General features: G+C 42.4%; 1 protein-coding gene across 1 annotated transcript in view; it reads left to right on the top strand.

Annotated features, from left to right (window-relative positions):
- DNAH3 (dynein axonemal heavy chain 3) overlaps positions 1-27817 on the top strand; it is a 166877-nt gene that overhangs the window by 48654 nt on the left and 90406 nt on the right. The window contains 12 exon segments of the mRNA XM_032591638.1: positions 4262-4376; positions 6347-6463; positions 7253-7432; positions 8815-8951; positions 13050-13251; positions 14657-14749; positions 16067-16177; positions 19330-19444; positions 22679-22877; positions 24379-24487; positions 24714-24827; positions 25588-25764. Of these exon segments, the coding sequence (XP_032447529.1) occupies positions 4262-4376; positions 6347-6463; positions 7253-7432; positions 8815-8951; positions 13050-13251; positions 14657-14749; positions 16067-16177; positions 19330-19444; positions 22679-22877; positions 24379-24487; positions 24714-24827; positions 25588-25764 (1669 nt within the window).

Below are 27817 nucleotides of genomic sequence, written 5' to 3'. Positions count from 1 at the left end.
CTTCCTCCCTCCTTCCCACCCTCCTTTCCTTCCTCCCTCCCTCCTGAGAGAGAGAGAGAGAGGCAGAAAGAGAGGGACAGAGGATCCGAAGTGGGCTCTGTGCTGACAGCAGAGAGTCCAATGCAGGGCTCAAACTCATGATCTGTGAGATCACGACCCGAGTGGAAGTTGGATGCTCAACCGATCAAGCCACCCAGGCACCCCCAGTTTCCTCTTTTGAACAAAAAACCAACAATAAACAGGAGCAGCTCTCTGAGTTCTTAGAGTCCGGGAAACATGGTCCAGTGAGAATGTTTCACTTGCTTTCTCCTTTTCTCCAAATGCCCCTAGAGTCTGTGTGCAAGAAACTGTGTTCTTTGAATTGCTGTTTTCAGGACCCAGAGACTCGTTGGACCTTGACTGTCCACACCTCCAGGGCAGGGGATGGGAGATACTGTATTGCCTGGACCGGAGTCCCTGTCAGACAGCTGGGTTCAGGTCTAACTCGACACATGCTTCTCAGAGTGTGGCCCCAGACCAGCTGCATCAGCATCACCTGGGAACCTATTAGAATTGTATATTCTCGGGCCCCACCCCAGTCTGCTGAATCAGAAATTCTGGGTGTGGACCCTGCAATCTATGCTTTAACCGCCTTTTCGGATCAGCACTGTCCAGTCCAGAAGCCACCAGCCACATATCCTACTGAGCCCTTGAAATGTAACTATTCTGAATTAGAGGTGAGGCAAATATAAATAGAGGCTGGGTTTCAAAGGCTTATTAAGAAAAAAAAGCAAAATGTCTAATGAATTTTAATATTGATTATATGTTGAAATGAATATTTTTGATATACTGAATTAAATAAATTATTGAAAATTTTTTCACCTGTTTCTTTTTACATTTTCAAAATATGGCTACTGGAAACCTTAAAGTGACATGTGACCCACCTTTTATTTAGAATGGGCAGTACTGCTCCAGGTGATTCTGATGCACGCCAGAGTTTGGAACCCCTTTCTCCATCCCTGTGGGATAGGCCCCCAAATCTCTCTGCCATCTGAATGCTCTGATTCCCAACCCCCTAATACCACCATTGTAGTCCCTTTGTGAGGAGGAAGCCTAGAGACAGATTAGTGAGATTGTTGGCTATGAAATAAAACCCACAGAAACGGTGTAGGTTATTTCATGAAAAGGCTTCATTTTCCCCGATAAGATAGATGTTTCTAAGAGAGACCAGCTATAGAACATTTATGCTGCACCAACATTTAATAAACATTAACCAACTTATCCATCACTATAACCTAATGTTGTAGCTACTATTATTATTCCTATTTTACAGATGAGGAAGTAAGTTGATCTGAGTGTTTAGGTAACTTGACAGAGGTCACTCAATGAACCAAGACTGGAGCCCAGACTGGCTGACTCGAGAGCCTAAAGTATTGTTACCCTGTACTGCCTAAAAAATAAACTCCTCTAAGGAGACGGAAACCAAACAAACACACAGCAACTCTGCCACTTTCCATGCCAGCTGGCCCCACTGTGACAAACCCAGAAGTGGTGACACCTTGGCTAAGTTGTTTGCCTCTGTGTGTCTCAGTATCCTTATCTGTAAAATGGGAAGAAGAATAGTAGCTGGGCGATTAGAGTCATGTTGAGGGTTATGAGGTAAGGCATATAACCTGAGCTGAGTTAACGTCTAAGTTCTCAGCCACAACCTGTTAGTGAGGCGTGCAGTCCCAGGTCTCCATCATCCCATAGTTAATGCAGTTTTGTCACATCACACTGTTAATGGGCTCCTTTAGCACATTTGGTTAAGGTCAACTGTTGCTGGACTTCAGGGATGCCCAAACTCATTAATGCTTCTGTGCAATATTTTGCATAATTATAAGTCATAAAGCATGTTGCAAACATTTTATCTTATTTAATTATACCAACAACCCCTGGTATGTGCAGAGGCAGACCCACTACGGCCTGTTGAGTGACTTGGTCACAGACATGCAGACAGCCTCTTTGTCTCACTCCCACCTGGGCTGGCACCTGCCTTTATTAATTATTCCCTAAATGCACACTCATTTTGTCATCTCCCAAGAAGGCCACATTTAGGATGATGACCATGCTGCTGAAGTCTTGATCAGTCATTCTTTGGAATGGGCCTCATCCACTACTCTCAAGGAAGCTGAGCAAAGATTCTCAGCTCTGTTTAGTTGACCCTATTTGGCTGACCACGTGTGGATAATTCTCTTGCTCCTTCTGATAAGGAGAAGAGAAAAGGCACATAGTGGAGGAGGAAGAAACACTGGATTGGAAGTCAGAGGAACTAGTGTCTGGACCTGGTTCCAGCACTCCCCGGCTGCAATTGAGGCTTTGGGGATATCACTTGCTTCATCTGGGCTTCAGTTGCCTATATGCAAAGACCAGATAGTGTCATCTCCAGTCAAGCTTGCAATGAAAGACAAGTGCCGAGGCAGAGAGAATAATCCCTCCTTCTCCTTCCAAGAACTTGGCTTCCCGGTTCTTCCCAATTCCCAGGCCACACCTGAGTTTAGGACCCCAACTCTCCATGTGGAAGCAAGAAGAAAGGAACTTGTCTTCCCCTTTTCTGTGGAACAGAGGGGCTATGGATATGGACCCAGCATATCAGGAAAATAGCAGTGATTTTTAAAAAGGTAGGGACGTGGGCACCTGCGTGGCTCAGTTGGTTGGGTGTCTGACTTCAACCCAGGTCATGATCTCTTGGTCCATGAGATCATGGACCCTGTGTTGGGCTCTGTGCTGACAACTGAGAGCCTGGAGTCTGCTTCAGATTCTGCCTCCCTCTCTCTCTGCCCCTCGCTCATGTTCTCTCTCTCTCTCTCTCTCTCTCTCTCTCTCTCTCTCAAAAATAAGTAAACATTAAAATTAAAAAGGTAGGGCAGGGGCTCCTGGCTGGCTCACTTGGTAGAGGATGTGACTCTTGATCTTGGGATTGTGAGTTCAAGCCCCATATTGGGTATACAGAGTATGTTTAAAAAAAAAAAAAAAAGGCAGGGACAGGAAGTGGAACAAAGCCATCGTGTAAATTAACAGAAGTTCTAACATCTAAATAGGAAGTCAATAATAATTCTGGGGGAAATAAGGTGTAAATGAAAATAGAGAAAAGGGGGTCTTATTTTAATGGCTTTGAAAGAATGGTTCTCAACTGGGGACAATCCACCCCACCCCCACTGGGAAACATTTGACAATATCTGGAGCCATTTTCGATTGCCACAACTGGCAAGAGGTGGGAGCAGGGGGAGTCTGCTACTGGCATCTATTGAGTAGATGCCAAGGATGCTACTAAACATCCTCCAATGTACAGGACAGCCCCCTCTCCCAACAGAGTTAATTAGTATTAGTTTGCTAGGGCTGCTATAACAAATACCTTAGGCTGGGTGGCATAAACAACAGAATCTTATTTTCTCATAGTTCTGGATGCTGGAGGTCCAAGATCAAGGCATTGGCAGAATTGGTTTCTTGTGAGGACTCTCTTTTTGGTTTGCAGAAGACCGCTTTCTCCCTGTATCCTCATATGGTCTTACCTCTGTGTGTGTCTGTCTTAATTTCATGTAAGGACCCCAGTCATATTGGATTAGAACCCATCCTAATGACCTCATTTTAACTGAACTATCTCTAACTGATCTCTTTTTTAAGATTTTAATTCCAGTATATTAGTGTTATATTAGTTTCAGATGTACAATATAGTGATCAACAACTCTATACATAACTAAACTACCTCTTTAAAGACCCTATCTCTGGGGCACCTGGGTTGGCTCAGTGGGTTAAGCGTCTGACTCTTGATTTCGCCCAGATCATGATCCAACGGTTTCGTGAGTTTGAGCCCAACGTTGGGCTCTCCACAGCTGGCAGCACAGAGCCTGCTTAGGATTCTCCGCCCCCCCCTCCTCCCCCCACTCACAATGTCCCCTGTCTTTCTCAAATAAATAAACTTCAAAAATAAAAGTAAAGACCCTATCTCCAAACGGGATACCCCTCATTCTCAGATTCTGGGGTTTAGGACTTCAACGCATGATTTTTGGGGGGATGCAATTCAGCCCATAACACAGCCCGTACACCACTGGTGCCGAGGGTAAGAAACTCTGCAAAACACTGGAGGTAACCAGCACGTCTTAGAGCCGGGTGTTATTAAACATTTTAGTAAAATTAAGGGCATTTTGAATTTGTCTTAAGGATGAACCAAAATTACTCCTCTGCCATGTTTTCACTGCCCTCCTTCCTCCTGTTGATGTTGCTATTGCTGTGTTCTCTCTAGACTGGAGCCCATTGGTGCAGCCGCCAGTAAGGAATACTCTCTGGAGAAAAACCTGGAAAAAATGAAGTTAGACTGGGTTAACATGACGTTCAACTTTGTGAAGTACAGGGACACTGTGAGTGTTAGTCCAACTGCCCAGCTCCCTGACAGCAGCCCCTTGATTATGTAGCAGGTGACAGAGGGGAGTCATTCAGAATTGCAACAGCACTTGGGAAGGAGGGATCCCTAACGTCTTGTTTTTTAATTTATTTTTATTGAGATATAATTGACATGCAACATTATGTAAGTTTGAGATGTAAAACGTGTTGATTTGATACATTTATGTATTGCAATATGATCACCACCCTAGTGTTAGCTAACAGCCCTGTTATGTCACATAATTATCATTTCTTTTTTGTGGTAGAAACAATTAAGATCCAGTTTCTTAGCAACTTTGGAGTTTTTCTTGCCGTCTTGTCTATAATCACTATCCTGTGCATTAGATTGTTTCCTCCCATCTGCCTTCACGTGCCAGTCATTCTTCCTCCCCAGCCCACCCACCGGAAGGGTGAATTTTTAAATGAGAAAGGCCTTTTGATTGAGAGCTACAGGCTTTCTTAGTGCAAAGAAACTGAGTAAGCCTGCTGAGTTAGCATCTCCCAGGGAGGGCTCCCCAGGCCTCTCAGAAGCATACCTGGGTAAACAATGCTTAGAGCATCTCAAAAAAAAAAAAAAAAAAATCCGCAATTGATTCTTTCTGGCTCCTCTTACCCACAGAATCTGTATTTTTCAAGCACTCCTGTTTTTTTTTTTTTTCTAACGTGCAGTACAGATTGAGAAACTCCCTGTCCCCCAGGCTGCATGTTATCTTTTGTGATTCTCCACTACTTTAACTTGAATGGTCATGGCACCTTGATCACGTGGATAGGAACTATAGCTGAGCCAATGTAAGGGAAGAGAACTGGGGCCTCTCTCAGCAAGACCAGGCCACTGACAGTGCCAGTAGTTTGGTGCTACATCACCTGATGGGATTGGATACTGCTAGGGGCTGTTGGGCTGGGGTGAGAGGTTGAACCTGGGGAACCTGGAAACAGGTCAGTTGCACCTGGCCCATCTTCAGAGTTTGGGACTGACACAACTATAGACAAGGATCGACAGCAAAAGGGAGTCACAGTAGCACTTTATCAAGAGCTAGACACACCTTCTGATGCAGAGCTACTGGTAGAAGGTACATGAGAGAATATATCCTAGCTCCAATTTAACCACCCAGATGTGGGCTTGAAGGAAGTGAAAACAGATCCAGAAAGGCCAGACCTGCCAGACAGGGGCAGACCCTTATCAGCTTGCTCACCACAGTGGCCCAGGAGGAAGAAGAGTGCCATTCACAGGGGCTGACCTCCAAGGCACAGTAACCTGAGCTCCTAGTAAAATATGGCCCAGTAAATGTATAGGCAGAAGTTCCCAAACTTTTTTCTGTGTGTGGCGCCTTTGTGTCTCGGTACCTTTGTTTTTTTATAGTTCCCCTCCCCGGGCTGAAAGAAACACCTAACAGCTTTGTTTATGAAGTAATAAGGTTCAAACAACTTTAATAAGTATTTGTGTCATTTCAACAACTGTTTTTTTAAATCCATATAAATGGAAAGAAAAAAACATTTGTGTTTCATTTTTAAATAACCACAACTAATTGCTGCTAGTTTGCTGCAGCGCCCAGGGGTACCTTGGCACACAGTATGGGAACCACAGGTCAAGGTCCAACCAGTCAGATTAGCAGCTCATCCTACCTGAGAGAGAACCAGCAAAGCAAGTGGAAGTAGGAACATAGAGAAGGGACTAGAATAATATGCCCTTCCCCCACCCAGTCCCCAACAGCTACTAGTTGTAGGTCTGGGCTGGGACCATGTTTGATTTCTGCAAAGGAGGTAGAAAATAAATGTCTTTAAGAACACTTTCAAGGAAGAGAATAGAAATTCCATGCCCTGTGAGACAGATTTCTGTCCCACTTGGGTGGAGATCTGAGCTGTGGGCCCTTTGGAGATCAGCATGAAAAGTGGGGGGCGGGGAGGGAGGGCTTGTGGTTTTGAACGGTCGGGGAATCTTTATTCATAGGGTACAAGCATCTTGTGTGCGGTTGATGACATTCAGCTGTTACTTGATGATCATGTGATAAAGACCCAGACTATGTGTGGCTCCCCATTCATCAAACCAACAGAAGCAGAATGCCGGGTAAGAGGAAATGAGATTGAGGGTTCTTGATGTCTCATTAGCTCTGGGTTTGCTGGAGGAGGGAGAAGATTTTTAAGTTCAGTTAACAAAGAAGCTCACTTTTTCCTGATTGGAAAAAATACATAACTCAAGACTGAAAGCAATAACCATCCAAGTAAGCATATGGCACTCTGAGTCTTTACAGTAGTCTGCCAAAAGAGAAGATGAGATGATTTTAATGCACTGAATAAAAATACATTTGTAAAGTATTTTATGAGCTAGAGTAATCTAGAATATAAACTACATAAGGGTAGGGGTTTAGGCTCCTTTCTTGCCTCAGTGTTTGTGGAAGTGGCATACGCTAAGGCCACTCTGGAGCCAGACTGCCTGGGTTCAAATTCTGGCTTTGTACTTTGTTGTGTGACCTTGGGAAAGTTACTTGAACTGTTCTATGTCCATTTCTGCATCTGTAAAGTGAGATTTGTAATAGTATCTCCCTCATAAATCTGTTGAATTAAACTGGTTTCATATATGTAAAGCACTCAGACCATCGCTTGTCACAGAGTAAGCATTATAGCTGCTATTAATATTATTCCATTGGGAAAACTGCATGAAGGCAAGGACTCTTGTTTTTTTCATTGCTGTATCCACATTGCCTAATGACCAGAACACTGGGGGCAAATAATAAGTACTTTCTTAAACAAGTGAATGAGCAAATGAATGAATGAATCCATCCAGTTTGTTCACGCAATGGGTCTGTGTTGCAGAGTGGCAGGTTAATGATTCAGATATGAAATGCTAAATTCACAGAAATGGGAAGAAAAGCTGGTTCGTGTGCAGGAAATTTTGGAGGCCTGGTTGAAATGCCAAGCCACCTGGCTGTACCTGGAACCGATCTTCAGCTCAGAGGACATCATAGCCCAGATGCCAGAAGAGGGCAGGAAATTTGCCACCGTTGATAGTTACTGGAAATCACTCATGTCCCAAGCGGTAAGTTTTTCCACCCTAGCACATCTCTCCATCAGGAATGTGGGATGCTGTACAGATGTTCCTCACTGCACATCGTAGCCATGTCCCTTGAAATTTATAAGTAAACTAGATTTTTTCAAATTTGATATTTTTAAAATTTTTTTCTAGTTTTGAAAGTTGTTACTAAAAATTCAGATGTAGAAATATGTAATATAGAGAGTGGAGGCCTTTTGAAAGCCTACCTCCTTAGAGGCAACTGTTAGTAGTTTGTATGATTTAGTTCTCATTCCTAATGAGGTAGAAGATTGTGTCACATGATAATGCAATAGAACTTTTATAGATTGAGGATCATTTTAGAATTCAAATCATTCTCCATATTCAGTTACCTAGTTATTTAACAAATGTTTATTCAATACCCAGCATTGAATTAACAGTCAGAAAACAACTTGAAGATGACTAGTATATGATTTCTGCCTTCATAAAATTCACTGTCTTGTGAGGAGAGACTCAGAGGTAAATAAGAGAGCTATAAAAGAAGTATATATAAACACCTTTAGAACACAGAAGAGTGGTTTAGTTGCCTGGGAGTGTCAAGAAAGGCTGCAAAGGGGGCAACATCAGAAACAACCCTTTTAGGATGAGTTCACTGGGCCTACAGGGCAATCAGGGGTATCCATTAAGAGATGATATCTTTTTCCTTTTTGAAGTCAAGTGTACTCAAATTGGGGCTCACTTATAAAGAATTTATCTCAAGAATATTTATCTGTGTTAGTGGGAATTTATTTTGCCTAACCAGTGGAGCCAGTTTTCATGATATCCTGCTTCCTCCGACTCCATATTAGTTCAGATTCTTCAGTTGCAAGTGTTCAGTAACAAAAGTTCCGCTGAATAAATTTTAAAGATAAAATTGGCTTTTTTAAAGAATTCATAAATTGGGCACTATCCCATCTAACAAATAATAGGATGCTCAAAGGAGTTGTACAAAATGGAAAGTTTATTTTTTTTTAATTTTTTAATGTTCAATTTTGAGAGAGAGAGCACGCAAGCAGGGGAGGGGCAGAGAGAGAGGGAGACACAGAGTCCAAAGCAGCCTCTAGGCTCCAAGCTTTCAGCACAGAGCCAGATGCGAGACTCATACCCATGAACCATGAGATCATGACCTGAACCAAAGTTGAACACTTAACCAATGAGCCACCCAGGAGCCCTGGAAGGTTTTTATAGAAGGAGGAGTCGACCATGTCCAGAGGAAGAGGATCATGTTGTATGAGCATTCACCCTTGTGGGATTAGGAGGCAGTTAGCTGGGCAGGGAAGTCAGCAATTGATGAGCTTGGTCATATACTCAATGATCAGTCTCAGAATCTAGGAACCCTGTGGTGATTCTCATTTTTTTATGGAACCTAGGTGAAAGATACCAGGGTTCTGGTGGCAGCAGACCAGCCACGGATGGCTGAGAGGCTTCAGGAAGCCAACCTCCTCTTAGAGGACATCCAGAAGGGGCTGAATGATTACTTGGAGAAGAAGAGACTGTTTTTCCCTAGGTATTCAGTACTATTCTTTTGTTTGGAGTTACCTTTTTGACCCATGTATAGTTAGAATTACATGTTTCATCCTGAGGTTTGGCTTCTACCAATATTTTTCATAGTTTTTTCCTGGTTTTCCATTCCCCACAAGACAGCTTTCAGGAGTAGGGCATGTCTTTCTGGTCATTGCTTAGAGTGAGGTTGAATAGACACCAGTAGGAACCAAATCATGGTCAAATACCTAGTTGAAGGGATATAGTAGTCCTGATTAAGAGCCTAGACTTGGGAGTTAAACAGACCTCTGTTTGAATCCCAGCTTTTCCACTTATTAATCTTGAGACTTTTAGCAAATCTACCTGAGCCTCAGGTTCTTCACTGTAAAATAGAAATATAATAATGGCTCCTACCTCATATATTTGTGCAGATCAAGGAGATAATGCATGTAAAGCATTTAGCCATCTAAACAGTTAAATGTTTTTTGACATCAAATTTTGCAGTTTCTGGTAGGTATGTTTTTAAATATTTGACTCTTATTAAATATTTATATTTTTGCTTCTGCGTAAAAGTCAAAGTCATTTTAGAGGGTTGGTTTCAGAAAGAGGATTCTCACTGCTGATATCTATCCATGTCATTTGACTTGAATTGGGATGTTGGTTTGATCCAAATTTGCTTTTAGGAAAAGTAAATTTTTGTGTTCCCTTGTATGGAGAAAAAATTAGTTTCCTGCTTTCCACCACAAACTTAAAAAAAAAATTTTCTTAAGTAAGCTCCATGCCCAGTGTGGAGCTTGAACTCATGACCCTGAGATCAAGAGTCATATTCTCTACTGACTGAGCCAGCCAGGTGCCCCTCCATCAGAAATTTTTTTAAAATGGTTTGTTTAGGATTTACAAATGTCCTTGTGTCTATGTAGTGCAGCATTGTGTGATAGAACTTTCTACAATGATAGGAATGTTCTGTATTTGTGCTGTCCAATACAGTAGCCATTAGGCACATGTAGCTATATAGCACTTTAAATGTGGCTAGGGTGCCTGAGAAGGTGAATTTTTAATGTATTTAATATTAATTTTGCAATGTAGATAGCCATGTACAGCTAATGGCTTCAGTTTTGGACAACACAAATACAGCACAAATCATGGAAGGAACCTGAACTTGGAAGCACAAAACTTAGGAAGAGGAAACCCCTGAGATTTGGGCTTTTAGTCCTATACCCTGTCCTGTTATTCCTTATAAAAATATGAGCAATAGCCAACACTAACACAGCATTTACCATATACCAGGACACTTCTCTAGGTGCCTTACATGTATTAACTTATTTAAACTCACAATAATCCTATGAAGTTGGAAGCATTATTATTATTTCCTTTTACAAATAAGGAAACAGTAACTTGCCAGAGGACACAAGACTGGTAAATGGACAAGCTAGGATTCAATCCAGGCAGTCTGTATAAGATACCCTGTTATTTAATCTCTCTGAGACTGCTTTTCTCCCTAAATTACACACACACACACACACACACACACACACACTCTATTCTCTCTCTCTCTCTCTTCCTCCCTCTTTCACTCTCTCTGTCTCTCACCATGAATATCTTAGTTTCCTTACGCATTTTTATAAAGTCATGCACTCTCAGAAAACACTTTGAAAATGTTAATGAATAATTTCACATATTTGAAATTAATTTTGTCTTGAAAGTATGGAGTGCTAAATAATGATTTTATGTTAAGTTATCCAAGTAATTTAATTATTACTCTTATGGCCTTTGAGCCTTATTTATTGTCACACTTGATGAGTCCATAGAGATCACCTGTGTTAATTTCCCTTGGCAGTGAGAGAAATTGATATCTTCATTAGATATTGGTATGTTAGTCAGCCAACAAATAATTATTGCGCTCTTCCTATCTGCTCAACATTGCAGCTATAATACATTAGTTTGCTTTGCATCATAACAAACCTCCCCATAACTTAGAAGCTTAACACAGCAACTGTATCTAGCTCATAATCCTGTGGACTTGCAAATAGGGCTGGAATCAGCAGGGTGGCTCTTCTGGTCTCATCAGGGCTCATTTATGTGCCTGGTCAGCTGGCAATTGATAGCCTCAATGACTTGTCTAGTGGTTGGCTTCCTTTTGGCTGGAGCAGCCAGGATAGTTGGGCCACATGTCTTTCATCCTCCAGAAAGCTAGCCTGAATTTATTCACATGGTAGTGGTCACAGGGTTCCCAAGGCCAGCCAAGAGTGGAAGCTGTCAGGCTTCTTAATGTCTAGGCTTGGAACTTGCACAAATGCATGTTTGCTATAGTCTGTAGGCCAAAGCAGGACACAGAGCCCGGCCAAGTTTGAGACATGTAAAAATAGATTCGACCTCTTGTAAAGAGGAACCATAAATATCATGGCCATAAATATCATGACCATACACAGTGAAGACTGTAATATATGGTCCATCAATTATGGGACTTTTCAGGTTGATGGTTACAGTTTGTCTGTAAAATAGAGGTTTGTCTATTGAACATTTGCTAAAAGTTTGTGGTTGGTGACTTAAGGGCCTGAGCAAGACAATGATTCTACCATCTTCTAACTTAAAACATGAAGTAAAGTCCTCTCCATATAGATAGTGATGTGATGTGTGGTCTGGGAGTGAACAGTCAAGAAAGAATTTTTGAGATGTTTCAAGTGAAAAAAATGTGGTTTTATTAAAGCATGGAGGAGCCCCTGGGTGGCTCAGTGGGTTGAGTGTCTGGTTCTTGATTTCAGCTCAGGTCATAATCCCACGGTCATGGGATCGAGCTCTACATTGGCCTTTGCACTGAGTGTGGAGCCTGCTCGCTCGCGCTCTCTCTCTCTCTCTCTCCCTCCCTTCCTCCCTCCCTCTCCCTTTCCCCACCTCTCCCTTTTCCCTCCCCTCCCCCACTCACTCTCTCTAAAAGAAAGAAAGAAAGAAAGAAAGAAAGAAAGAAAGAAAGAAAGAAAGAAAGAAAGAAAGAAAGAAAGAAAGAAAGAAAGAAAAGCACAGGGACAGGACCCATGGGCAGAGAAAGCTGCGCTGGAATTGGGAGGAGCAATTGATTATATACTTTGGAGCTGGGAGAGGGGAGGTGAGTTGAGACAAATGAAGTTTCCAAAAGGATTTTCATATGTTAAAGAAGACTTAACTGGATCCTGGAGGTCTGGCTATTGTCAAGTGAAGGTTGCCTTTGCCTCTAGAAAAGTATTAACATTAAGACAGTTGTGAGTTCCTGGAGGAATGTCATACTCTGCCTGCCTTAAGTATTTGGCAATGGACTGCAAGTTGTAAGGAAATCTAATTTTATCTACATTTCCTTTTGCCTTTGTTCTCCACATCAGATAGGTCAATAATGTACTTCTTATTTCACACTGGTAACATTTTCTGTCATACTTGGAGATAAGGAAAGACAAGGAAGTCTTCTCTCTCCTTCTAATAATGGTTCTGTACTGATTGTATATTAGAATCACCTTGGATTTTAAAACTATAGATCCCGGGGCGCCTGGGTGGCGCAGTCGGTTAAGCCTCCGACTTCAGCCAGGTCACAATCTCGCGGTCCGTGAGTTCGAGCCCCGCGTCGGGCTCTGGGCTGATGGCTCAGAGCCTGGAGCCTGTTTCCGATTCTGTGTCTCCCTCTCTCTCTGCCCCTCCCCCGTTCATGCTCTGTCTCTCTCTGTCCCAAAAATAAATAAAAAAAAACGTTGAAAAAAAAATTAAAAAAAAAAAAAAAAACAAAAAAAACAACTATAGATCCCTAGACCTAACCCAAGTCACTTACATTAGACTCTCGAAGCAGTGGAACCTTAGCATTGGAGGTTTTTTTAAGCTCCACAGGTGATTCTAGAGTGCAAAGTTGAGAACCACTGCTGTATCCAAGTTTCCTCCAAAAGGTGGCACCCTGCCCCCAAGCCATATTAAACTCACATATACCAGCTTTCATCCTTTGTCTTGCTCTGAGTCAAAACTGTCTCCACCCTCTATGCTTTACAGAAGATTCTAGAATATATCTGGTGTTCACATGTGTCATCTATCTGTTGGGGAGTATCACCTTCTTGGGAAAAGAGGTTCTCAAAAGAGATTCCAGTTGCCATCTTCTTTTGCTTTAAAATAGGTTCTTCTTCCTGTCAAACGATGAGCTGCTGGAGATCTTGTCAGAGACCAAGGACCCCCTCCGCGTGCAGCCACACTTGAAGAAGTGCTTCGAAGGAATTGCCAAGCTAGAGTTTACAGACAGCCTGGAGATTGTAGGCATGATAAGCTCAGAAAAAGAGACCATTCCATTCAAACAGAAAATCTACCCAGCTCAAGCCAAAGTAACTCTCCTCTTACTCATTTTCATTCTTTTCTCCATAACAGAGCAATACAGAGAGAAGCAGAGAGCATATTGATAGGTTAAGCACTTGGACTCGAGTTCCATACTGCTGGGGTGTGGAATACCTGAGTTCCACAGCTTAAGGACTAGGCGACTTTGGGAAATTGCTTAATCTTTCTGAGTCTCCATTTGCCCATCTCTAAGATGAGGGTTTTACTGCAATCCAAGTGACACACTAAATTTATGGAAGGATTTCAACCAAGCTTCATGTGGAGGCAATAACAGGCATCAGACCCAACAGCCGATGCTGTTCAGATCTCCATGATCAAAGCCCGATTAAAAGTGATCTAGTCAGACAGCTTTCTGGGGCAGGTGTTTTTAAAGGTCAATAAAACATTATGGAATCAATGCCATTTTACTCAGGTTTTGATCCAAGTGTCCTTATATAATGAGTAAGATGTAAATTACTCCCTCTTCTGCTGAACATGATGGCACCATCAACTAGAAGTAGACAAGCACTCTTGGCTTTGCTTTGTTAACCATTTTTGCCAGCCACACATATAAGTTGTAATAACCAGGAATCACGTTACCAAATAGACACCAGCTAGCTCACAGGTGCCTGAAGTTACCTGAAATTCTAAAACTGAATAATTTGATGCATATTTGAATTACCTGTAGAGCTTTAAATAAAATTCAAATGCCCAGGTTGCATCCCATAACAAATTGAAACAGCTGGGAGTGGAAGTCAGGTATCCATATTTTTTAAGAATCTCCAAGGGGCGCCTGGGTGGTGCAGTCGGTTAAGCGTCCGACTTCAGCCAGGTCACGATCTCGCGGTCCGGGAGTTCGAGCCCCGCGTCAGGCTCTGGGCTGATGGCTCGGAGCCTGGAGCCTGTTTCCGATTCTGTGTCTCCCTCTCTCTCTGCCCCTCCCCTGTTCATGCTCTGTCTCTCTGTGTCCCAAAAATAAATAAACGTTGAAAAAAAAAAAATTTAAAAGTTTAAAAAAAAAAAAAAAAAAAGAATCTCCAAATCATTCCAGTGCACAACAAAGTTTGGGAACCACTGGAATAAGGCAAGAATTAGAACTGCTCATTAGAAATGAGCAATTATTTTATGAACTGAAACATAAATGTGTCATTTGCTTCCTGAGAAGTTGTCTGTTTCAGAAAATTACGTGAAATGTGTGTCAAGAATCCCCCATTTCCCCTTTTATGTGACACATACTTCCTAGAATGAAAAAATATAAATAAGTAAATAAATATAAAACATATAGAGAATACTGGCTTGAAGGGGTGTCGGACCTTTGGCCTCCCTCCAGCCTTGGTCCAGAGAGAGCTTGGGTTCTGCCCATGATGTGTCCCTCTGGGCTTGGCTAGCTTGCTCCTTTTTTGTCTCGCCCCACAGGGCATGGTGGAAAAGTGGCTCCAGCAGGTGGAGCAGATGATGCTTGCCAGTATGCAGGAAGTTATTAGACTTGGGATCGAAGCATATGTCCAGGTAAATGAGAATTGGGATATACATGCCAGGGTGTTGGTACAGCAACCACAACTCTGGGTTAAATGGATCAGTTATAACCACCCCTCTGTCTTCTACCAAAACCCACGCTAATCCTGTTGGGTAACACCTGACCCCTCTGTGCCCTCTCTTCTTTCCCTGTGAATCTTGGGGTGATGTACATATTTCCGATGAAATGGAAGCAGCTGGGACAAGACAACATGGTTAGCTTTAACCCTCTGGCTGCTCCCTGCCAAGTCCTTTCTGTGAAATGAATTGATGGTAGGAGGTTTTTTTAGAGCCCCTTCCAATTAAGCATTTTCCCTTCCAGGCTTTTAGGTTCCATTACACAAGCCCTAAACAGTACAACTCATTAAACTCCCAAAATTTTAGGGAAAGAAGGTATGACCGAAGAAAGCCAAAAGAAAAAGAGCTGGTGGCAATCACTCTTCAGCCAGCTCCTAGCAAGGCTAAATGTAGGCAGATCAGGTCTTTGTGCTCCTTGATTTGGGTGCCTTTTTGCCTTACTTTTCAGGGCCCCACCCCCATGACCCTTTCCATCAAACCAAAGAATATTCAGTTAATACCTTCCCACTAAAGTACAGGGTACTGACCCTGCTGTCCCTCTTGGTAGTAGTACATTGTAAATGAAAGGCCTATCCTTTGTCCTGTGATTTATTTTAAATTAAAAAACTAAGGAAAAATGGCTACCAGTATGAAATATTTCATGCAATTGCGTGTATATATATAGCAAGAGTCAGCAAACATTTTCTGCAATGTAAATGTTTTTATAGTGTCTTCAGCTCTGTGGGCCACAAAAAAAACAGCCTTGGATGATAGGTAAACAATGGGTATGGCTGTGTTACAATAAAACTTTATTTTCAGAAACAGAAGCAAGGCCAGATTCAGCCCTCTGGTCTTAGTTTGTAAAATCTATAGTTTAAAAACAAGTTTGAGGAGTTGCTGGGCATGGCTAAGGAACCTGGCACAGCACTACAATATTATATAGACATCAAAAAGAATGGGTATGAAAACTCACTAAACAGCTCCTTGATTATAACTGTGTAAAATTCTTGGATTGGGAATTTAAGAAAAAAAAACGAGTTGAGCTTGCTGATGATTTTTTTTCTTTTTCATAAAATTCAGTGAGGAAGACATAAATCAGTAATCCCAGAGATGTCAAGCCTAGTAGCTTCTGAGGGTGGAGGAGGATTTTGTATTTCTTGAAGGGTAAGGTGGTGGGGGATGTTTTTCAGACATTGATTTAAGTCACACAAGATGAAATGACCCTACCACCTGCCCCCCCACACACCTTTCCAGGTCCCTCGTAATCAGTGGGTCTTGCAGTGGCCTGGCCAGGTGGTTATCTGTGTCTCTTCCATCTTTTGGACCAAGGAGGTGTCCCAAGCCCTGGTCGAAATGACCCTACCGGTAAGTGAGCCTGTCATGAAGCTTGTAGAGGAGATTCAAGCTCAATTAAGATTTGAATGACATATACTTAAAATAGCCCTATTTTCTGAACAACAACAAGAAAAAATCATAGCATCCAACTCTGACATTGGGAAAGCCAGGGTTTTCATGGGGACGGTGGGATGGATTTGGAATTGAGGCTGTCCTGGAGTTCTCTAGTGTAACACCTCTCATGATCCTTCCCAGGTAGAAATACTAGGCTGTAATATACTAAATTTTTATCAGTCTTCACTTCCAGGGGTCAGCTTGGCAAAATTTCTATCAACAGAGACCTCTTCTCTTCTTTCTGGGCCCAAATACCACCTGGTCCTGTTTTCCCCTCCTCCTTTACCATTACCACTTCTTGCCACCTGCAGTTCAACACAAACCCACCTACAACTCTTCATTCAGCTTTCTTTTAAGACCAAGAATGTTGAAGTCCTCCTTGTCCTGAGATCCAGACATGCATATTTCCAGTTAATTCCTTCCTTGGAGGCCAATGCTTGAGAGTTCAAGACCTGGATGGACTTGGCGGGTGCCTGGGTGGCTTAGTCGGTTAAGCGTCCAACTCTTAATTTTGGCTGAGGTCATGGTTCATGGCTTTGAGCCCCATGTTGGACTCTGCACTGAGAGCACAGAGCCTGCTTGGGATTCTCTCTCTCTCTGTCCTTCCCCACCACCCCCCCCCCCGCCCCCACCATATGTATTCACATTTTCTCTCTCTTTCTCTCTCTAAATAAAAATTAAAAAAAAAAAAAGACCTGGATGGACTTGGGTTCATATCTTGTACTTTCCCTTGTTAGCTGTGTGACCATGGGCAAGTTATTTAATCTAAGTCTTGGTCTCCTTGGCTCTACAATGCGCCACAGTGCACCACATTGTAGTACAACATCATACTCTTCTGTGGGAGAGTTAAATGAAATACTAGCAAATGAGTCACTGCTAGAGACCAGGCTATGAATCCCACAGGGCAGAGGCTATGTCTGTTTTGCTCACTATTATATCTTCAGGGGTTACTGCAATGCTGAGCACAGAGTAGGTGCTAAATATTTGCTGAACAAACGAATTGTAACTCCATTCCCAACCTTTTTACCATAAACATACTTTCCCATATTTATCCTATTAGACCTTCTGTTATTCCCCCTGTAGATGACTGGCTGCAGACAAGAAAATATTTTAGTTTATTATATTTTGTTTTATACCTTAAAATTAGAACATTAGTATTTAACCAGCATTCAAATTTCTACAGATTCCATGTTGATAATTCCTACAAATATACTTTACACTTGCTGACTGCTTTCATGTATTTCATTTCACACTTTTGAAACACTAAAAAATTATGATTTTTGTGACTGCATCTCTGTGCCCCAGTTTTCCTACCTGTAAAAGGAGAGCCTGCTTCCCATCACACATCAGTGCCATAGAGTACCTGTGTGTTGAATGATGTGGCTCAGTGTCTTAAAGGAAGCAAATGTTGGTACAGGATCACCATCCATGCATCCATCCATCCATCCAGTATTCCTTTAATAAATATTTGTTTGACTTCTGCCCTGTGCTGAAATGATGCTACTAGGCAAAGGGAATTAGAAGTGAATCAGAGTGACATGGTCCCTGTCCTCATGAATTTACAGTCTAGTGGGGGAGATAAAAAGTCTCTTCAGTAGGAGTGTGATAAGGAAAGCTTAGGGATTCAAGAAGCATGGGAAGGAAGGAGAGAAGAGAGAGGTTAGGATTAGAGATGATTTCCCAGGAAAATGGTGCCTAAGAGGAGACCTAAAATATAAACAGGGATTAGCCAAGCAAAAAACAGGAGAAAGAGTGTTCGAGAGAGAGAGAGAGAAACCACAATGTGCAAAAGTCTGAAGATGAAAAATGTGGTGCATTCCAGCAACTGAAGGCACTTTGGTCCAGAATAGCTGTGGAATGAGTGTGGTTAAGAAAGATGTGGGGTGGGGTGCCTGACTGGCTCAGTTGGCAGAGCATGGGACTCTTGATCTTGGGGTTGTGAGTTTGAGCCCCACACTGGGTGTAGAGATTACTTAAAAATAAAATCTTAAAAAAAAAAAAAAAAAAGATGCATCACCAAGAGTTTTCCAGACTCACAGCAAGGGCAATGGGGAGGCATTGAAAAGGCTTTTTTTTTTTTTTTTTTTTTTGGCTATGTGTCAGGTACCTTATTAATAATTAATAACAACCATCAGTATTTACTGGATGCTTTATTCACACTGTGCCAAGTGCTTCGCCATTTCATTTAATCTTCAAAACAGCTCCAAGAGATAGCTGAAATTATCTAGACTCGGCAGAACAGGAGACTAAGACTCAGCAGGTTACTCTATTTTGCCCAGAACTGCATAGCTAGGAAGTGGGGAAGGTGAGCTATGAACTTAAGGTGGTCTCACTTTTTTTCCTCTTTAAAATGTATTTGTATTTTTTAACTCTTTATTTCAAAGTAATGTCAGACTCACAAATAATGTTGCAAAAATAATGCAGAGTTCTCATATCCAGATTCACCCAAAATTAACATCTTAAATAGCCACAATATGATTATAATTATCCAAATCAGGAAACCAACATTGATGCAAGATACATTCTTATCTAATCTGTTCCAGGATCATGGTTTACATACATTTACTTTTCACATCTCCTGTGTCTCCTTTAATCTGAAAAAGTTTCCATTTTTTTAAATTCTGATTTACTGCATAATTTATATACAGTAAAATTCACCCTTTTTAGTGCACAGTTCTGAGTTTCAACACATACATACATTCATGTAACCACCATCACAATCAAGATACAGAACAGTTGCATGCCCCCCAAAGTTCCCTCACTCCCTTTGTAGCAATCCCTTCCCCTGTTCCACGCCTCTGGCAACTACCAAGCTGTTGTCTGCTCCTGTATTTTGTCTTTTCCACAGTATCATAACAATAAAATCAAGATATCTGGCCTTTCCAATTTGACTTCTTTCAGTTAGCATAATGCATTTGAAATTTGTCTTGAGGTTAATGAAGAGATTGAGGGAAAGGTTGCTGGAGGGATGGCTTGGGTCATGGGCTGGTGGATGGTGCCATTCCCCAAGAGGGGATTACAGAGAAGAATCCAGTTTAACCAGATGTCCCCTCCTGTGCCCCTGCCAGGATTTTCTGAAAAAGAGCAACAATCAGATCGCACAGATTGTCCAGCTGGTTCGAGGGAAGCTAAGCAGTGGGGCTCGACTCACCCTCGGGGCCCTCACGGTCATCGATGTCCATGGTGAGCAAGGAGGCTTCTCTGGCATTTCTGACTGTCTAGGAATAGCAACCAGGCTTGCTGCTCTCCATTCTCCTGGATGGAGTGATTCAGGGTCTCCTTTCCTGTTAGGGAGAGGCTTCTCTAACTGTAAGTAAGGTGAGGGAGTAAGAAGTCAAGGCTTCTATGAATCTCCACCTCCTTTTCTCTCCCATCCCCACCCTTATTTCCAGGGAACCCCTAAGCAGGACCCTCTCACTGAGACCATGATGGCCAAAGCCAATTTCTAAGATTCACCAACTTGGAAAATTTTCTTGAGGCTGACCATAGCTAATATTTTTGAATACCCACCAGGTACGAGGCTTTGTGCTCAGTGCTTGACATACATTATCTTGTTTTTATACACACTTAACAAATTAAGAACCTGAGGCTTAGAGGGTTAAATAACTCACCAGAGAGGAATACAACTACTAAGTAGCAGAAGCTGTTTTGTAATTTGATGTCATTGATTTAATGGTAATTCTTTGTCTGATTCCAAACCCAAGAGACTGGAAATGGGCAGTGTATGCAGGGAGAGAACGGGTGAGAGATAATGCCTTCCAGTAATTCCTTTTAAAAAAAAATGGGAATGCAAGCTGGTGCAGCCACTCTGGAAAACAGTATGGAGGTTCCTCAAAAAACTAAAAATAGAACTACCCTACAACCCAGCAATTGCATTACTAGGCATTTATCCATGGGATACAGGTGTGCTGTTTCAAAGGGACACATGCATCCCCATGTTTATAGCAGCACTATCAACAATAGCCAAAGTATGGAAAGAGCCCAAATGTCCATCGACGGATGAATGGTTAAAGAAGATGTGGTATATATATATGCACAATGGAGTATTACTCGGCAATCAAAAAGAATGAAATCTTGCCATTTGCAACTATGTGGATGGAACTGGAGGGTATTATGCTAAGTGAAATTAGTCAGAGAAAGACAAAAATCATATGACTTCACTCATATGAGGACTTTAAGAGACAAAATGGATGGACATAAGGGAAGGGAAACAAAAATAATATAAAAACAGGGAGGGGGATGAAACAGAAGAGACTCATAAATATGGAGAACAAACTGAGGGTTACAGGAGGGGTTGTAGGAGGGGGGATGGGCTAAATGGGTAAGGGGCACTAAGGAATCTACTCCTGAAATCATTGTTGCACTATATACTAACTAATTTGGATGTAAATTTAAAAAAATAAAAAATAAAATTTTTTAAAAAAAAAAGGAGAAGAGGAGGAGGAAGAACTGGGGCCTTTATATAAAACAAACCACCCCCTCACCCTCACTCCATCACCACCAAGGAAACTAGGGCTGGACTAGCTGGTTGCCTGGAAACAGTGTCTCTCTTGTTCATACACCCAGCTGCCTTCTGGCATTTTGTGGCATCTTGTTCTCCTTAAGATTGATGCTCATTTCTATCTAATTTTGCTTGGATAGACAAGCATGAAATCAGGGAGAGAGAAGGGAGAATGCGAACTTCATCTGGTAGGAGTAAGAAGTGCATGTGTGGTTACCGCCCAGGGTTCCCCAGAATGGTTGTGTTCACACATTTGCACATACACACTCAGGCACACACACGTGCACGCACACACACACACGCACACACACACATGCTGCATCATGCAGGCATTCCCCATACTCAGTCCCTTGAGAGTCATCTTCCTCTTGGATCCCTCATGGAGACCCCTACTCCTGCTACTACTCTGTGGTTTCTCTGAAGAACCTGGAGGGGAATTACATTCCTCAGGAAGGACGGAAGAGCTATTGGTGTAATCTTCAAGGACTCTTCTCCGGAGGGTTTTGGATTTTACTGTCATGAAGAAGACTTCTCTTCACAGAGGGGCAGTAGACTAACAGAAGCATCCCTTTGCAAAGTTATGTTTCTGAGATACTAAATGCAGGCTACTGTCCTAGTTATGAGATCTCAATAGCTCTCATCCAAGCATTCCATAAAAAATAACTAATGATTCTCATAAACCTTTATTTATTCTTCAACTTCAGGGCTCCCATAACTGTGAGAAAATTAAATTAGGCTCATAATCCTATGAGAGAAAGAAGGACACCCAGAAGTATATCTCCCATCTGTTTTCTCAGGCCCCGAGATGGAAAGACTATATGTAACCATGGGTTCTGGGGACCCCTTCCCTTGCCAACTGCATCAGGCCAAGCTGACTGTATTCTCCTAGGATATCCTAGAAGCCTGGAACAGGGTCAAAAGGACCATATTGGGGATTTGACAACATTTGGGGTAACTACATATTGCAAATCTCTCTGGGTCAGTCCCCCCAGAATTTAGGAACAGTAACAATAGCTAGTATTTATATAATCTTTCCTTTTTTCTTTCTTTCATCTATCTGTATCTGGATATATATGTGGATATATATTTATATATGTACACATGTATGTGTACATATGTGTGCATATACATGTCTGTGTATACAGTTGGCCTGTGACCAACCTGGGTTTGAACTGCACAGGTCCACGTAGAAGCAAATTTTTTCAATAAGTACAATACAGTACTGTAAATGTATTGTCTCTTCATGACTTTCATAATAATATTTTCTCTAGCTTACTTTATTGTGAGAATACAGTATATGATACATATAACTTGCAAAATATGTGTTAATTGGCCACTTGTTATCTGTAAGGTTTCCAGTCTAAGAGTAGACTATTAGTAATTAGGTTTGAAAGGAGTTGAAAGTTATGAGCAAATTTTTGACTCTACAGTGGTTAGGCACCCCAACCCGTACGTTGTTCAAAGGTAAACTGTATATACAGTTAATCCTCCTAATAACCTTCTAATAACTCTAGAAGGTGGGTACTATGTTATCCCCATTTTACAGATTATGCAACTCAAGAGAGAGGTTGCGTAACCTGCTCAAAGTCACGTAGCTAGTTAATGGCAGAACCAGAATTTGGATCCAGGCAGTCTGACTTCAGAGTACGCACTTTTAATGCCTCTGCTGTACTGTCTGAGAGAAGACAATGTAGCATGTTCTCTGCCAGGCTTCTTGGGAGAAGCAAAGTCCACCTTCTGAAAGATATTGCTGCCTGTAGGTTAGGAGTGGGCAGGGAAGCTAGTTGAGCCTGAAACTGTTTGGATAGTGAAGGGTGGCCTGGATAATGTCCTGACATCCTGAGCAGTCTCTGGACATATGAGTATGCTGATGGCTCTGCATTTGTGTGTTTCCACATCTGCATCTGTTCCAATAGCTCGCGACGTGGTGGCCAAGTTATCTGAGGATAATATTTGTGATCTAAATGATTTCCAGTGGATCTCCCAGCTGCGTTACTACTGGGATTCAAAGGATGTACAGGTGCAGATGATCACCACAGAAGTCTTATATGGCTATGAGTACTTGGGGAACTCCCCCCGGCTGGTGATTACACCCCTCACCGACCGCTGCTACAGGTAACCTCTGGGCCTCCCCCAAGACCTGAAGGGTGAATAGAATGCCAGAAGGAAAACCTTCTGGGAAAGAAGGTGTGGAGCATCTTGAGTTTGTAACCTTTACCCTCTACATTTCAGATACTCAGATTGTAGAATTTTGTCCTTAATTATCATGGTCCCACAACAGGCGTGGAAATTAGCCCTTAGGCCAGAAATGAGAACCCAGTAGGAATCCTAATGCAAATTAATGTGGCCAAACCAACAAGCAGAATGTTGATGCCTGTCCTTAAAAATGCCCCAGTACTGGGGTGCCTGGGTGACTCAGTCAGTTGAGCGTCGACTCTTGATTTCAGCTCAGGTCATGATCTCAGAGTTCATGGGGTGGAGCCCTATATCGGGCTCTGCACTGACAATGCAGAGCCTGCTTGGGGCTCTCTCTCTCTCTCTTTCTCTCTCTCTCTGCCCCTCCCCTGCTTGTGCTCTATTTCTCTCTCTCTCTCTCTCTCTTTCTCTCTCTCTCTCTCAAAATAAATGAACTTTTTAAAAAAATTGCCACAGTATTTAAGTAGAAAGCTCTCCAGTGGCAGGAATCAAGATGGTGCCTGGAGATCCCATAGATGAAAGAATCAAAAGGGGCCAGGTGAAGGACTCAGGCAAGGAGTCTCCAAGCTCAGCCAGCCAGTCTGATGGAGAGACGTAGTCATTCTATGCTCAGCAAAGTGCTTTTCCACTTTCCTTGGTATTCATAACATTAGAAATGTGAACTTTGTGAATGTGTCAACTTTGTGATGTTTAGATTTTCTTTGATTTTGTATATTCCTTAAAGCGGAATTTTTTTAATTAAAAAGACAATTCCTGAGTATTTTGTCCTTTGAAAGTCCTCAAACACCTGTTTTCTGTGTTCTGTGATTTTTGTTCTTCATTCATTTGTTTCATTATTCACTAGTCATTTCTTAAAGTCTCCTGTGCCCCATGCATGACCTCAAGAAACCCTCAATCTAATGGGGTCAGGGGAGAGAGATAGATGATTATAAGATGGTGTGTTAACTGAAACTATAGAGGCCCATACAATGGACTGTAGCGCCACACTTAACACATCATTAATTTCTAATATTTATTTTGCCCCTACTGTATCAAACTGAATCAAATACAGGTCCTGAACTCAAGAGTTCATAATCCAGTGGGAGAAATGGATTTATTTTCACCACTCCATTAGAACTGGTGATCTTTCATGTGTGGAGTTTATGAAGATTTTTTACCTTTATTTGATTCATTTGTGTATGTATTCATTTATCCATTCAATCATTCATTAAAACAAATGTTTATGGGTGCCACCCATGCACCAGGCTCTAAGATTACAGTACTGAGTAAAACAGAATTTTTTACAATGATGATATCCTGGTCATATAATCAGGGAAAAAATTTAAAGCTATTTGTAGGAGTCAAAACAAAATAAAGCAAAAGTCTCTTTCTTCCCTGTGTCTTAGGACTTGGGCACCGAATTCTTATTTTCTTCCCTTAGGACACTGATGGGGGCTTTGAAGCTGAACCTTGGGGGAGCTCCGGAGGGACCAGCTGGTACAGGAAAGACAGAAACCACAAAAGATCTGGCCAAAGCTTTGGCCAAGCAGGTAGGGAAATGCTGTCTGTTCTCACCCTCTCTTGTCATCCCTGTCTAGACTCCTATGAGGGGAGTGGGCATTAAGTTCAAGATGGTTAAGGGTGAGAGAGGCAGAGTTGGGCCCCAGCTCCTACAGTGGAATAGGAAGAGAAGAGCCACACCCGTGTTTTATGGTGCAGGGTAATTCAGATATGAGGGAACCCACCCCTAATGGTGCCCACATTCTCCTTCTCTAGTGTGTGGTCTTCAACTGCTCAGATGGTCTGGATTACAAAGCCATGGGGAAGTTCTTCAAGGGACTGGCCCAGGCCGGAGCATGGGCCTGCTTTGATGAGTTCAACAGAATTGAGGTAATGCTGCAACGGGACTACAGAGCAGGGATTGGATATGCAGGGGCCTTTTTCTGGGCTCTTAAGTGCTCAGTGACAGTGCCTTATGTCTCCTCTAAGACTGTTGCACAGAGTAAGTACTCAAAGAACTAAACAAAAACAGTCCCAAGGAGACAAAGTGCATATTTTATATACATATGGATCCTCAGTATATTCATTCCTTCGCTCCCTCATTCAAAAATTTATTGAGTAGCTAGTATATGTCAGATACTCCGCAATTGTTCATGACACAAAGATAAGTAAGAAATGATTTTGCCCTCTGAGTGTTAGAATTTAGCAAAGGGAAATGAAAAGTAAGTGAAGCACATAGAATATGATAGAAGTCTATGGTAGTGGTACAAAAGAGGCATCACAAAAGAGAGGGGGTGATTAATTCTATTTGGGTAGGGAATTTAGGTCAGGAAATGTAAACATGCAATGGGAACCAATAAACACTGAGTACATACTATGGGTCAAGCATTATGCTAGGTGCTGGAACAGAGATAAAATACTATGGAAACTAGTAACACATACACACACACACACACACACACACACACACACACACACATCAATTTTCTTTTTCTTTACCAAAACCCCAAATCATTCTTGTAATTTTGAAGGTGAAGGTCTGGTTTTTAGGTGATTGGGTTTTTTCATTGCTAAGTGAAGGAGACTCTGGCAGAGTTGGGTGGTGGCTGTCAGAGCAAGAGCTCACATCTGCCCACTATTCTCACTCCAGGTAGAAGTGCTATCTGTGGTGGCTCAGCAGATTCTCAGCATTCAACAAGCCATTATCCGGAAGCTAAAGACATTCATCTTTGAAGGCACTGAGCTGCTTCTGAACCCAACCTGCGCTGTCTTCATCACCATGAACCCTGGATATGCTGGCAGGGCTGAGCTGCCAGATAACCTCAAGGTAAACGTGAGTGTGTATAAATTCTGCGTGTATTTTATGGTGTAGAAACCTCTGGAGGTAACAGAAGATCTCACAGAGAAGGCAAATAATGGGTGACATTTTTCAGCTGTGAGAATTAATAGTGGAGCAACAATGGTAGTAAGTTAGTCCCCAGAACCTAACTGTTGCCCCAACAATGTCTCGTGGGGGAGGGGCATATATCCATAATGAACAATGGCAATTAGAAGACAATGAACACTAGAACAAGAGTCACTATTTCTGTTGTCTACAGGAGGTCAATGAGAGGAACCAGCTGGGCTTGGTAGGGACTCTGACAAATGCCCCCTCTAGAGGGAGCAGCCCTTACTTAGCCGCCAGCCTACTGTTGCCAAGCAGGAATTGTCACATCTTCTCATTTTTCAGGAAAAGCCAGACATTTGGATTTTTACATGTAATCTGATTGTTGTGATCCTGGCTAAATGCAAAAAAAAAAAAAAAAAAAAAAAAAAAACACTGTAGGCCAAACAAAAACATCTCATAAGACAGCATCAAAGGTAGTCACAGAGAACTCTGGGAAACCTAGGCAGAACCACATGGAGGTCCTCTTCATTACCAGCCTGCTTAAGCTGAAGTGGTGTGCATATCAAAACAGGCTGTTCCAACCAGCTGCAGAGAGGACAAGGAAGTATGTATGTCCCCAGTGCCTACTGCTGAGCTGGCCTGAGTTGCAGCCATGGTAACAGCTACTGGTCCTGCTGCTAGTAGAGAAGGAAGGTGCCTCTGAAGGGAAAGTCAACCAGGCCATCTTCAAGGGAATAGGCTGTAGATTGTGCTCTGATGGAAGGAAAAAACCCAAAGTACAAAATGGCTGGATCTCCTGTACGAGGAGAGCCTAGCACCCCAACTGCATGAAAAGAGGGACCAGAGAGAGACTTCTAGGCCTGCTTCTTTATGGATTTTCTTCTACGTTATTAATTCCATGAGTGGAATTCATAAGACACAAGAGTGGAAGACACAAGAGAGACCCAGACAAATCCATATGAGTACTTCATGTGCCAGAAACATGTCTGATTAGTGCTCTGCGATCTTATTCAGACACTTCTTCTCACTGCCCCCCAAATGGAAAAGAGTCAGGGAGATCCTTAGTAATGACTCCTCCCGTCTAGGCCAGGATAGGCCAATGAGCACCAAAGTGCAATTTGGACTCACATTTCTCATTTTTACCACCCAACGGTTGTAATCCCCCCCACCCCCTGCCACACCCCTCCCAGCCAGCAACCCTGTCAAGTCTGTATAAGCAGCTTTCGTGAGATAGTGTGGTATAGCAGAAATCACCAGGGGGTGGTGTCAGGAAGCCTGGGTTCTAGTCCTGGCTCTACCTGTAACTGACTGTTTGGACTTCTGTAAGATCTAAGGTAATAACAATAGCTGATGCTTATTGAACACTCACTTATGTGCCACATACTGTTCTAAGCACTTCACTCATATGATATCATTTGTTCTCATGAGAACAATACAGTTGTTGGCCCATTTTGAGGTGAAATAACTAGAGGGAAATTACTTGCCCACAGCCAATAGGCAGCAGTACAAGTACTCAGATCAGTATCTGTCTGACTTCAAGATTCTTCAGATATATATTGGTCCTGCATTCCTAAATGACTTCCTCTGTCCTTAATGAACAAAGGAAAGGTCTGATAGTTGAACGGTACTCATTTGGCATAGGGAAATGAAGTGTTATTAGAATACCAGCACCTGGGGCGCCTGGGTGGCGCAGTCGGTTAAGCGTCCGACTTCAGCCAGGTCACGATCTCGCGGTCCGGGAGTTCGAGCCCCGCATCAGGCTCTGGGCTGATGGCTCAGAGCCTGGAGCCTGTTTCTGATTCTGTGTCTCCCTCTCTCTCTGCCCCTCCCCCGTTCATGCTCTGTCTCTCTCTGTCCCAAAAATAAATAAACGTTGAAAAAAAAAAATTTTAAAAAGAATACCAGCACCTAAGGCCTTCCACGTAACCACTGAGGGACCCATTGTGGCAACATGTACATAGACAGGGCCAGTGGGGAGGTTAGCTGGGCAGTG

This window comes from Lynx canadensis, chromosome E3 (genome assembly GCF_007474595.2).
Source record: "Lynx canadensis isolate LIC74 chromosome E3, mLynCan4.pri.v2, whole genome shotgun sequence".
NCBI classification, from domain to species: Eukaryota; Metazoa; Chordata; class Mammalia; order Carnivora; family Felidae; genus Lynx; species Lynx canadensis.
Note: the sequence above shows the minus strand (reverse complement) of the source record. Positions and strands in the feature narration are given on the sequence as shown.